The 14,008-nt window shown below is 40.0% G+C and overlaps 1 protein-coding gene across 2 annotated transcripts in view; it reads left to right on the forward strand.

Annotated features, from left to right (window-relative positions):
* Positions 1–1,105: 1,105 nt before the first annotated feature.
* The window catches only part of trim44 (tripartite motif containing 44), a 43,823-nt gene continuing 30,920 nt past the window's right edge, over positions 1,106–14,008 (forward strand). The window contains exons 1-4 of one of the 2 annotated variants that reach the window (XM_005737670.1): positions 1,106–1,396; positions 2,140–2,821; positions 4,054–4,131; positions 10,242–10,538. In XM_005737670.1, the coding sequence (XP_005737727.1) occupies positions 2,177–2,821; positions 4,054–4,131; positions 10,242–10,538 (1,020 nt within the window). In that variant the 5' untranslated portion in view covers positions 1,106–1,396; positions 2,140–2,176. The remainder of the gene's footprint in view (positions 1,397–2,139; positions 2,822–4,053; positions 4,132–10,241; positions 10,539–14,008) is intronic. The other variant, XM_005737671.1, reaches the window with a different exon arrangement.

Here is a 14,008-nt window from a genome sequence, read left to right on the forward strand (position 1 = left end):
GGAAGAAAACAGCATGTTTGTGATTTCTCTTTCCCTTTCCATTCATCCTACGTTCAGGTAACTGAATCTATGTAATGCAAGTAATGACAGTGTGATGATTAAATTTAGTACAGTAACACATTACATTACTGAAAAATATAATGGGATTACAGCAATGCATGCATTACACGTAACCCAGAATTTGGGGCTTTTAAGTTTGAGTTCATATGAATTGGTTGGGTTCCTGGCACAGACCTTGCTTTTAAGTATAGTCCACAAATTTTCAATACATTTTATGTTGGGACGTCCAAGAGATTTATTGTCAGCCTGTGCAGCAATGTAAAACTCTCTTCAATGTGGACATTGATGTTGGGGTTCTTGCAGTTTCCAGTTCACGGCAGACTTGAGTATTGGTGGTTGCTGAGCTGTTCCTGAACATCCTAACCAACTTCTCATTTAAAGGTGGCAGTCTCTGTCTTCTCCCAGCCCTTGGCAGTGGTGACACACCCAAATAAGTTGTACTTACCGGTACATACAATTGTTTGAACTGATGAAGGCTCCAAGATAACTTCCCAACTGGTGCAAATCTCCCTCTCAGATCTTCCGTGAGTTCCTTTGACTTCCCCATTGTTCTGAGTTCACTTCAGTCCAGTGAGCGCTGTTAAACAAATCCTTTTGATGCTGGCAAACAGAAACTGCCAGTTGTTGTCAATTATGATCTCTACCAAGAAGTTAATGAGCCATGGCTTTGTGAAGTCATCACAACCACTTATTAAAATATTTACATTAACGTATGCATACATTTCAGCGCATGTGTATATTTTGACTCTTTGTGAAAGTCCACGTAGATCTTGTTTTGAAACCCCTTAAAGATGTATGCTGTGCAAAGATTTCACCACAAAACAGTATGCCCCCGAAGACCTCATCTAACCTCTTGACCGGTGATATATTAGCTACATGACAAGGTCATTGGCTTTTGGTGCATTTGTAAAGTAAAAATAAATAGATAAAATATTTATATGAATAAATAAAACACGGAAAAATGTTAACCCAAACACAAAAAATGCGAGGCTTCGGGTCAGAGTTTCTCTGTCTTGGTTTTACTCGTCAAATGAGTTTTCTCTCTCCCGCCTCTGTGTGTCTCTACCGTTCCCAAACACACAGGAGACTGCTAGCAGGAAGTAGAAAAAAAGAAGACAGCAGCTGACAAAAATAAGGAAGTAAACGTTGTCGGTTTAGAGCAGGAGCTCCCTTTGTGCTGTAAAGTAAAAGTAGATAAGTCGACAGCTCAGCAGCAGAATTCAAAGTACGACGGCTGCGCTAAGGAAGTTAGCCGTCAAGCTAATTCTGCACAGACTCCACATTAACTCAGAACAAGCCCTGGAGAGAAAACACGAGGGAAGAGGAAGACAGACGAGTAAGTACACTCTGCAGACTGCTGCAAACTGCCCTGCAGGATGAGGGAGAAAATGTCTGTGTGTTTGTGTGAGGAGGCACTGTGTGAATGTGAGTAAGAGACAGAGAACTGGCAGAGAGGGGCGGTGGAAGAGCGAAAGAGGGGGAGTTTTCTCTCCATTACAGCACTTTTTCTGTCGGTTGTTTGTGTCAGCAGTGGAGAGAGTACACAAACAGAGCCCAAGAGAGGAAGGCTTCGAGGAGAAAGAGAAAGGAGACAAAAAAGTGTGTACCAGCCAGGCATGCATCTGTGCTCTTTTCATTCTGTTCAGCTTCACTCCTGCAGAGTGGTCTGAAAGGGGGTGGTGGTGAGTGCACATAAAGACAAAAAAGAACAAGATATGAAAAGGTCAAGGCTTGACGACATAACCAGGAAGGTGAAGGAAGGTGAAGGAAGGAGAGCAGGGGAGTGTTTGGTCATGCTGAGGGCACAGGAATACACACTCAGCACTTTCTGTTTGTGAGTCAGTAAACAATGTGAGTGTGTTTGCACACAAAGGCAGTTCAGTGACTGCAGATGTGCTGTAATGTGGCACTCGATGGCATTTCGTCTAGATGCCTGACAACATCTGTTTCGGGAATATTAAATCAGAGGGGATTAGTCCTGAGAATCTTGGACTTTCCCTTGTGCAAAGATGAGATGTGTTTACAGAAGGTCACAGCTATTTATAACCCGTCTTCTTCTCACTGTTTCTCTCCTGTCAGACTTTGCTATCTGATACCTTGAATTTTTTCAGCCACCATGGAGCACAACAGAGAACCTGAGACAGGTTCTAATGAACTGAAACAAGAAGAGTTGCCGCAGATGGACGGTTCATGTGATGCGTGCGAGCCTGATGAGGCCCAGCCAGCAACACAAGTGTGCCCCATCTGCAGTTTTGCCTTCTGCCCCATCCATGCAGACAGACACGCCAGTAGCACGCATCATGTGCTATTGCCCTATAACCCTGAAGGCACCCAGGCTAATGGTCTTGGCACAAACAGGGACTCCAGAGTTGGAGGCGCAGCTGAGGATGAAGCTGTGGGAGAGATGGCAGCTGAAATGGGTGCAAATCGTGGGATGGCACCTCTTGGAGTGGCAGTAGTTAATGGGAATGAGAGGGTTGATCTTGAGGAAGGAGAAGGAGCCCATAACTCTCCACCTGTGGAAGCAGAGCTCGGCGAGGGAGCTGAGGGTGCAGAAGCAGGGCCAGAGGCTGGGGCTGCTGAAGACAATGGGAAGAGAAACACCGTGACAGTAGAGAGATTGCGTTGCAAGGAGCATGGCCAGGAGGGCTCCCTCTACTGTAAACCTGATGAAAAGATCATCTGTGTGGTGTGTGCTGTGCAAGGTGAGCACAAGGAACACGAGATCATAACTCTGCATGAAGCCTACGTTTGGCAGAAGGTGAGATGCACACTTATGTAAGGTTTATATATATATAGTGTACCTAATCTTTATGGCATGCCCCCCAACAATATCTGCTATGAAACATACAGTGTCACATGTCTAGTTTGCATTTCTAATTTTGTATTAGGTAGTGTGCCAATCATTGTCTTCAAGTTAATTTGAGAGGGCTATGTGCTCTATTTTAAATATATGTCCCATGATAACCCACAGTTCTTCATCAATAAATTAATTTTTACAGACACTTTTATTCTTGTGAAAGCTGTGAAAGAGAAATGAAACATTAAAAATACACCCGATGTCCCTTTTGGTTTGGTGCCAATTATGGCTTCACCCTTACTTCATTTTCCCAGATGGCCTTTTCTCTTCAGGCATTTTAAATAGAGCCACTGAGTCACAAGTTGTTTAGTGAAGCACTGCATTTGGTCTAGTAAGTCATGTTAATCTGTTGGATTTATGGGGGAAAAAAAGGTCCATCAAATCTGGGTTCATTTATGAAGAGCTTGGTGTTTCTGATTATTACAGTTTCATTTCAGGTCAGATGTTCAGCACACTGATCACATTTGGGCTGTGCTATTGCACAGAGGACAAGGTGATATGATCAGAAACAAGGGCTTAGTTTTGAATTAATGTTATGAGCATAAGAGGTTTTTGTTTGTGAGCGGTGAAAGAAACTGATTTAGAAAGTCTGAGCAGAAGCCTTATTTTAAAATGCTCATGCAAAGTCAGTGAAACTTAACTGTCTAGAACTACAGTGTTGACTTTGGTGGTACAAACAAAAGTAGAGCAACACACTTAACTGACTTACATTTACAGACACATATGGATTGATTACAGACAAAGAGGGTCAGACATACAGCCCAAGGCCACAGTGTTTAGTCTAAACACCCCTTAGCTTTAATCCTGCTTCCTGTGTTAATGTGCTCTTGTGGAGAAACTTTAACACCTTGTATATTGCATATCAAAATATGTAATATTGTAGTCTGTAGTCTCCTCAAAATGTTGTCATACTACCAGATGAGGTTTTTTTTGGCACTGTCCTTGTGTAGAGTTATAAACTAAAATGTAAACTCAATGGTACTCTTTTGAATGAGTGCAAGATTAAGGTAAACAAATAATTAGCCTGCTGCATGTCTTGTTTGACTTGCACAAAAAGAATATCTGTGTTTGTGCTGTTTTTATAGTGGCCTACTGTGCTGTGTTTACCGCTTGTTTGTCTGTTGTATCTGCAGAGCAGGCAGGGTTATGACCTGCTGGGCTGTACACAACAGATGGCTGAGAAGATCAAGACCAAGTGGACCAACCCTGAGGTGAGTGCTAACTCCTGTGTACAGAAGCCTAACACTTGTTATACAGCAAAGAACCATTTTTAGAAAACCTCTCCCAAAAAAGGTGCACGCATCTGTTCTTAATTAATGAGCTCATACCGGCACTTATTTAAATGAAGTTTGAATATATTTGTGGTGATAAAAGGTGGTTTTAAATTCCATGCAAGGGGTGACAGGGCACCATTTGTATATTAATTTGGATTTTAGTGAGATTGTGCCATGTGTTTTGAGTTTGAATATGCAGATTATTTTTGAAGCTTACATTTACGAGACAGCTGAACAATCAGTGTATTTAACATTAAGTGTCCAAGTGTTACAGAACATAGATATAAGAGGTTTGGGTTAGAGATCAAACAACAGTGTAGTTATACAAATAACCAGTTGCTTGAAGGTTTTTTACTTACTTGGGAGTGACTCCACAGTCAAGAAAATGATGGTCGATTTTAAGTCATATCCATGGACGTATTTAGGGCAAGCAGTGTCAGTCATCCTAACAAACTGAAGCTGCAGGCACTGGGCATTTCTATATTTTAAATGCAAATGCATATTTATGCTGGCACAGTTGGGATGTCACTGATATGAAGTCCTTGTATGCATTATTTCTTTGTCATGGCTTCTTTTAAAAGAAAAAAAAAGATGAATAGCGATTTAAAAAAAAAAAAAATCAACTAGGTTATATCTGTAGCAGCAACTTGTTTGATTTTGTAGGTTCTGTAGCTACGATCGAACATTATTTGAAGCCCTAACAAGGAAAAAGACAAAAAGATATTAGTCTGTTACATCTTTTTGTGTGCAGTTATAAATATGATATAGACAGTGTAGTATCAGAAACGGCAGTCTAAAATAGAAGCAGATTATGTCGTAAAGGGATTCAGCATTGTGTATATTCATTGTGCCGCTCCATGCACAGACCACAGATATTCCCTATTGTGTTAGGTTTCTGCAGATAGAAGTCAGCTTGAAGCGTGGCTTCATTGTGTGATTACTGAGTCATGACGTTTTTAGACTTCGGTTGATTTCACTTTTTTGACTCAGCACTTCTGTGCCAAGTCAGAGGTTGTATTTTTCAAAGTGACTGTGATCTAGGCATTGTCATGTAAAAAAATAAAGAGTGCTGAATACTGAATGCCCCGTAGCTGTTGTTAAACCCTTTTTGAACTGGGTAAGCTGACAAAAAAAAAAATCAAGTGTTCAGTCTTCGACTCAGAATATGCATATGGTGTAAAATACAATGTTGCATTGCAATGAATTTTTATTATTTTATAATTCATAATTAAGGCAATAAGGGGGACGAATTATCCAATATAATAATGAAGATCGTATCTTTACAGGACTGTTGTGCTATTTCACTACTTTTGTTTACTTGTTAAATCCACTCAAATTCTATGCAGGGCTGGCTTTGTGTACCAGCATCTTACTGTCGGTAGTGCCGTCTGCAAAGGCACCTGCTGGTGTAAGCATTGGGAGGCGGGATATGTGACATAGATTTGTTTCTTCTTCTCAGATTGTCTCAATCATCATGACACAGCTGTAACCTTACTTTACCATTTTCATCAAATCTTTTCCAGGTTGCCCTCCAAAAACAAACATGGTAACCTTTTTCTTAATGTCAGCCTAAACAAAAGCTATTCAAACTGAATTTTCATGACAAGTCAACCTTGAAAGCAGTTGCTGTATTTCCATTACAGATGCTATAGCGGGGGCATGTTCTGCCACTGAAAATAAAACCTGACCACATATGCCTAGGAGTTGTGCACTGAGAGGTGTGACAAACAAAGGCAGGATTGGGAATGTGCGTCCGCGGTCTCGGCTATTTACCATTTAAAGCTGCAGTACCTGTTCTCTCTCTCAACCACCTCTGCAGCCCTTGTTCTGCTGTATGCTCTACTTTTATAACTGTGTCAGAACCCATCGGTGAGCCGTGGCACACGAGAGCATTGTTGAATACATGCAGAGATGTGACCCAAGCACAGTGGCGTAGTGTAACCGGTTAATTAGAGTGGCCTGTGAGAGAGAACACGTTTTCTGGCAGCCAACACCCCACCCAAGTTCATGTGTATTATCATAGTAAAATATCAGTGCCACCCCAAGGACTTCCTGAACATTTAGTCTGGGGTTGTTTCACTGTGGATTTGCAGTGTGCTTACTGAAAACCTCTTACCTGCTTGCTCACAGGGCACTGTGTTAGAGACTATTATGTGGTATGTCGGCATGTCCTCTCGGCTCTCTCAAATGTCAGCGTCGCTTATTATGCATGACAGGCAAGTCAGAATGACTACCTGTGCTGAGAAAAGTTGTGTGTGTGTGTGTGTGTGCACGTATAAAATAGAGGGTAAAGAAAAAGAGGAGCTGGAGGAGTTTAAATTGCATGGTATTGACATCTTAAAACACTTCAGAGAGAAAGAGGGTCTGAGTGGCTGTCTGTGTGTAGGTGAGAGGTGGATGAAAGATTTAACCCTTGGCTTGCATTTGCTTATTAATTCTAATCTGCTTATGTACTTTGCCACAGGCTTGGGGATTTTAATCTCTGAGCTCATATTGTAATTCTCCACAGGGGACTAGAATATAAGGGGGGAAAACAGTGATAAAGCTGCATACATATTAATAGAGGGCCAGAGGCGTAACATAATTTGAGGAGTAAAGATGGCCGTCTGTCAGTCAGCCAGTCACCTGAAGTTAACTATAGTAAGAGTGCAGGTGAGGCATGTTGGGGTTTCAAACCACAGCAGTACGTAGTCAGCATATTTACCTCGTCTCATGTTTTATTTACTTTTTACTTGTTTCTGCCAACCAGGATGCCGTCTAGGGCACATGCAGTCCACAGAGCCTCTCAGCTACAAAGAGAAGAGTCCATTAGCAGCACAGCAGTATCAGCCCAGTCACAACTGTGTATGTGTGTGCAGTGGCTACATCCATTTTCCCTGCCTCATAAAATCTACAAGAGCAGCAGACACATTAAAGGTGTCTTAGGAAGCTGAGGTTGAGGAATAGACAGGAGAGACATGAAAAGACCTGGCAGACTTGGTAGTGTTAGGTTTATTCACCCCTCTCTACCTTGTCCTATTCTTTCTCTTCCTACCTCCTTTTGCTCTTTAGAGCTGTCACTCCCCTTTTATTTTGCCATTTTAATTGAATTTATCATGTATCATTCCCCAGAAAGTTTCTTGGCTGACATTCCTTTAGTCGAAAACAAATAAAAAGGTGTTGGAAATTGAAACTATGCTATTGTAAAACCATTTTATAACTTCCGCCACTTCCCTTTTTTCTTATTGTTTTATATGACTATAGCAGAGCTGTTTTTATTCAAATCAATTATCTGTCCCTTGCTTTGTTGTGTTAGAGGCTAAATTGGAAAATCTAGTTTCTGGGAGAGATAAAGGAGAGCGAGGGAGAGTAGTGTTCACTTGGAACAAGGCCACTGTTGCTAAGGGCAAGGACAGTTCAAATCCATTTAGTCCTAATGTTCTATTAATGCTTTTTAGGCCTTTTTAAAAAAGCATCACACCAAACAGAGCTGTGAATAGGCAGTAGAGTCTGCTGTGATTTGGAACAACAGAGAAACATATCCATCTGAACTCTGTCGCTTAAAATAAATCCCTAAAGCACAAACCTTTTTACCACTCCAATTACAAAAAAAAATGAGATGATTATTTTTCATCCGTTAAAAACAGGGAAAGTTTGAACCTTTGTATCAGTCGGTTAATTTTAGATGTTTTGATCATTGTGCTGATAGACCGTAGCAGTCTTTTGAAACATTTGGAGTTAACTACAAATTAAAACGGCATTTTATTTTTATTTTTTTATGACGAATTTACTGAAGTTTCATTGTGGTTTAAAATGTTAAGATGAAAAACTCCTTTGTTATTAACACAGCTGCTGCTTTTATAATTCAGTCACTAATGGTGTAAAACATGGACGTAGCTTATGGGTCACAAAAATCAGCTAATGCGAAAGTGTTTTCAACTTGCATTCTATTTATAGGCCACCAGATGGCGATAGCTGTAGTTCCAAAAAGACTTCGGATCTTTGGAAGTCTATGGAAAAACAGCTTTTTTTTCTCTCCCTCTAACTTTGTAAATCTTGGTCATTTTGTTTCAGAATGGAGGGTTATTCATGTAGGTTGCAATTTTACAATCAGTCCCTCTCCTTTTTTCATGTATTTATTTGTTTGTTTGATTTGGATTTTTTTCTAATATCGAGGGTTCAAAATGGCACTTAAGAAACAAATGAATGCTCACGCTGTATCTTTACTCCAACTAGTTCCCAGTAAGCAGTGGACTGTTGTCCCTCCTGAGGCCTCATTTTGTGGCTTTAGTTTGCAGCATTGGAAATGAAGATTAGCACGCATGAGTGCTTCTTCCTTCTTACTTTCCAATCGGGACAAATTCTCAGAGAAGCTTCATTGCTGAGTGAAAGGTCCAATGGCAGAGAGCTCTTGCTTCTCAACAAACAAAGAACTGATCCAGGATCACAGCCTCCATCTGCCTCAAAGGCCATGGGGCCTCACAGAGAACCAACAGAGATGGTTGAGAGAGAGAGGACGCCTAATTCCGTGTATTCATACCATAGCGTTGGCTATGGGAAGGTTTGTTCTTTGTGGTTCCTCACTGTGGCAAAAAAGACTGTGTACAGTCCTTTTGCGTACAGGCATTTTCTCAGATTATTAGAATGTTTAAAATCGAAATTCTACAGTGAAAAACGTTCATCTGTCCGTGTTTTTGCTCACATAGTTGTGAACCCCTGCCTATTTATAGCCCTGAGGCACTCACTGTCTCAACTTTACTCTGTTGCATCTTTCCTGACATATTAAATATTTTGCCTTGTTAGAATTAACTTCAGAGTGTTTCTTTTTTTTAAAATAAAAAGTAATACAGCTTCTCAGTTTCAGCATTGGTGTGTTTCCTTGGTACTATTTTCTATAAACTTTAAATTATTTGAAAACTATTGCATTTTCTTTTTATTTACATTCCACACAGCACACAGTTGTTTTGGCATTTTAGAATAAATGAACTCGGAGAGAGTCATGTAGTCAATGCTGGTCCTTTCTCTCCAGTATTTTACAATGGGGGACTTTGATACAAGTAGGTCTTGACAGTGAATGAAACGTTGTTACTAGTCTAACTCAGTTGTAGTTTTTTGTTCTTTATCTGAGAGAAATACATTCATGGCATTGATTTTGGTGAAAATAAGAGCATGAGCAATGTGCATGTTTTTCTCTCCTCACACAAAGAAAGTAAATTAAAAGTGTTACTTCTTGCGCTTGGTTTAATGGGCAATTTGGAGAATCTGATTGCTTGTGCAGAAATGGCAAATACACGATAAAACTTTGGGCCCCCAGGGGCCATGGCTCTGCCAACCTTAGTAAAGACTGATGATTCTTTGCTTCACTGGAGAGAGGGAGACTGAGGGGAAACAAGATTAAATAGATGGAAAGGAAGAGAGTGAAGTTCTGCTCAAGGGAAAACGGGAGACAGAGCAGCTGATGTTCATAGATTGAAGCAATTATATTCAGGAGCAGAGATCATGACAAGGGATTTTGGGTTATTTTACCTCATGACAGTATCTTCATTGGAGGTGGAGTTTTGTCTAGACAGAAGAACTGCAGGAACGAGTTTGTTTATTGAGGTGTTTTAACGTAATGAGTCATAGCTAAAGAGAGGCTTGTTGGGGAATGGGCAAAGGAATTAAAAAGGTATCTCAGTGAGCAGTTCTGCTGCCTTGAAAGCCAAACAGATGGCTTGCTGTGGTAGAAGGAGCCTCTGAGATCTCTATCTGCAGATGGGATGCATGGAGTTTGCCTTTTGGGAATCTAATATATGCTATCAATTAGTTAATGCATGACAGAGACCTGTAGGCTTGCTGGAATAATGTTCACATTTAAATGTATAAAGTCCCTATCTGACCCTCACATGCATTGCTTTTACTTGCTTTTCCCCCCGCATTCAGATTTTGAGTAGCTCATTGTGGTTTATTCCGGTTAATTTGTGGCGGCTGTATATCTCTGTTTTGTGGTGAGTTAAATTTGCCCTGTTTATTCGTTCTTTCTCATTGTTTCCTTCTTTGTCTCTTTGAACTCTTTCTACATATCTTAGATGTCTACTGAGGAACTTGAGGAGTATGTGAACAGTCAGTTTGAGGAGCTCCGCAAATTGGTGCTACTGGAAGAGAAGAGGACCCTTCACCTGGTAGACCTTAAAGAAGCATTCCTCACAGCATCTGCTGCTGAGAAAATCGCAGAGATCACTGTTGAGACTGAAAAGCTTCAGGAAGAAATGGCCAACATAACACACCAGCTATGCCTGCTGGAGCAGGCTGAGGCGCAGGCAATAGCTCCTGTAGTGGCAGTAGAGGCCCTTTTAGCAGGGCCTGGAGCAGCTCACAGAGTGCTGGTAAGAGTAGCATTCATAACATTTTCTTTTTATGAGAGATGTTTACCTTCTTAAACCTTTTAAATGCAATGGGGAATATAATTGTTTCCTCTAAGGTGGTACCTTTTTAAACAAAATCAGATTTTTGTTAATTAATTAATTTAATTATTTTTATAGCTATTTTCTTTATGTTCTTAGACTTTTACGCGACCTATTTGTTTGACCAGTTAAGCAGGAACTATAGTGTTGCAGAGACTATATAAAAGCAGTCATTCCTGTTTTACTATAATGAAATCTGCCTGTGGGACACATCCCATCTTGATGCATTGTAATCCAAAGTCACCAGACGAGTCCACACAGTCTCAGACACTAACATCTACCTAGAGCGTTAAACTTACCGTCAAAATGTACGTCGTGAATTGAAGCATGCCAGCAGGCTCGCAGCCACAGAAACTATACCGTACCCAGTACACTGGAGCCTTTCCATTTGCATATTTAAACAAGCTTGTTTACTAACTAGACCTAAAAATGTCATTTACATACCAGTCTTAGAACATTAACCAAGTGCTCAAGAAATTTAATGAAAAGACAGTGTCTTACTTGCATGTTTGATTGAACTTGGCACCCTAATTAGCAACATCACAGCACAAGGTCTGTTGAGAAGATTTTGAAAGAATGATTAACTCATGTAACATGAGAACATGCTTGTAAAATCAGTGCTATTGCTCTTATCTAAAAAAGGTTATAGGTAGTTTTAAGGTAGGATGAATAGAGAACAAGAACCGCAACACAGAACAGTTATCAGCATTACATAAAGCTGTGTTTATTTGCTTGTGGTTAGGCCTGAAAATGGTCTTGCGCTTGAGGTCTTTGTTTAAAGATGAATGCTGTCAGCCATGGGCGCTTGATTCCAGGTCGTCCACTTGAAAGGATCTTCTTCCAAGTACTTAAGAAACCTTCTGCAAACAGCAACATTTATAAGGAGAACAGGTGCCATCATGCACAGCTTTGTTCCAAGTGAAAAGAGACACTGGATCTACAGTATTTATTCATTATACATTATACTTATATATATTGAAATTATGTTTTCAGAATGTTCTCTCCTCTGTTAATGTGATGCATGTAGATAGATGCAGATAAAGCCTAAGCTTTTGGCTGCAATGTAAGGCCAAATACCCTTTTGCTATAGTATTGGCAGTTATAAACACATTTAGTCTTTTTACATCTTGGCCCCTTGGTGAAAGTTTACACCTTGTGCCAAAGAACTGCACACACCTGCACATGTGTGCAACTACACTATATATTATAGAGGTTTGCATGTATGTGAACTCTTGCACAGTAAAGGGTTGCAACCCATCTCCTCACATGTGCATCAAACTCTGTGGCGCTTCACTGCGTGTCTCATTTGAAAATTGAAGAGAAGGCTTTTACTGCTCATGGCCCCAAATTAAAATATCGCATTGGTCCATTTGTCACTCTCTATATTGCAGTCACTGCAGTTAAGAGAGGAGGCTTGAGTGTTCTCTGGAGGTTCTGTGCACAACTAAGTAGGTTGTAGTAATAGCGGAAGCTGATGTGTAGATTGCTTTATGGCCCTAAATGAATGTCGATGGGTAAGCTGTTTGTTGTCATGTGTTAGTTATTAATGGAGTAACTAAAAAGCAGCATTATTCGTTCACTGGAGATTCGTGTCAGTACAGAAAGAGAAGTTAAGTAGCTGCTCACTTATTACGTATCTTGCTGTGTACTCAAGCGAATATACACTGACGCTATCACTTACTTGTTTATCTACAACATTTTGGTGTTCCCACAGCGCTTGTAACTGTTGCATGTTTCATGTAGTCCTCCTGCAGTGTGTTGGGTAACAACCTTTCATGTTGTCATGGATGAAACTAACATTTATGATGACTCCACCAATTATTGATAGCACTGGATGTTTAGGCAAATTTGGGATCAGTCTTTTTAAAGTTTTATCTAGGCTGGATGGGAGCCTTAGTACACAACCATTTAAGGTCCGTCTATGATGGCTGATGATAAATGGTATGTTGGTTGCTGGTCAGAATCTGGTTGGGTCACACTATGAATTTCATAGAATTTACCGAAAACCACACTTGTGTTTACTTGGTGCCTTAGGTAGTTTGTTAGATGTTGTGCTTTGGATCCATTATTTTCTTCCTTTTTTGGGACTAGTTTCCACACCATGATGCTGCAACCACTGTTTTCAATTGTGTGGATTATACTAATGAAGTGAGGCTCAGTGCCTGGTTTCATGTGGTTGGGAAATGTGGCCAAATGGTTCATTTCAGATGCTTTATAGCACTCCATCCCTCTATAAAAATCTTATTGGTGAAGGGCCGTGCTACTGATTGTGCTTCTGTAAGGATTTCCCGCGATGAATTAACAATATATTTCCATAGCCTTCCTTTGGTTTGACATTGTGGAGAATTACATCCAGACTTATATGGAAGAAAATGTGTTGAATCCATTTTAACAAGATTTGGAAAATTAGAAAGGGGTCTGAAAAGTTTTCACATGCTGTATGCGGTCCCTGTTTGCTTTTTTGGATTACTGTTTATTTCTCTTCTTGTAAAGCTCAATCTAATCCTGCTAGCCCGGGAGCTACAGTTCACCCTCCAGCCCTTTTGGAATTGGTGCTCTGAGTTAAACTTTTTACAAGAAAAAAAGGATTTACTTTTTCAGACAATTGCTGCTTTGTATGCATATCAAGGCCAAATACTGTGGCCATGTAACTGCAAGTCTGTGAGATATATAAGCTAGGATGTAAAATATATCTTGCACTTATCCTTTTAACATTCTTTGGATGAAAATTAAACAATTGGAAGGAGTTAGACAAAAATATTAAAAGTTACAGTCTGTTTGTTATCACATTGCTCAATTTCCATCTTTTCATTAAAAAGTGGCTGTAGGTACTCATTTATATCATCATTAAATTTGTGTTTACTTAAACAATTACTGATGATAGTACAGTAATTAAAAAAACACACATGCCCCTGGGCAGGAGTCTTACAGCTAAAAGGGCGATATGTGTCAGCTAAAATATCCATACAGATACACAGAGAGCACAGCAAACACTGTAACTGAACATGCACACTAAAACGACAGGACTGTAGAAGATGGTACACAACAGGTGCATGACTGTAGACTAAACGCGGTTAATACTGTGTAGACAGAGTTTATGTGAAATGCTTAGCGTATAAGTACTGAATTGGATTTCGAAGTTCTCAGAAATATATCTTCGAAAAACAGACACAGAGCCTCACTAAGCTATAAAGAAGATGCAGCATGAACAGAAAGCTAAGAAGCCTCATTATTCAGGCAGTCTGAGTCAGAACAAGTGACCTAACCCTCACTTAGTTCTGACCCAAGTCTGCTTTGTTCGGTTTTTATATTTTATACATGTTAGCAGGATTTTGGTTTAAACCATTTGAAAATGATAAGAAATAATATTTTAACAATAATTTTTCTTTTTT

The sequence above is a fragment of the Pundamilia nyererei genome, unplaced genomic scaffold (genome assembly GCF_000239375.1).
Source record: "Pundamilia nyererei isolate P.nyererei 1_Seehausen unplaced genomic scaffold, PunNye1.0 scaffold00078, whole genome shotgun sequence".
Lineage (NCBI taxonomy): Eukaryota > Metazoa > Chordata > Actinopteri > Cichliformes > Cichlidae > Pundamilia > Pundamilia nyererei.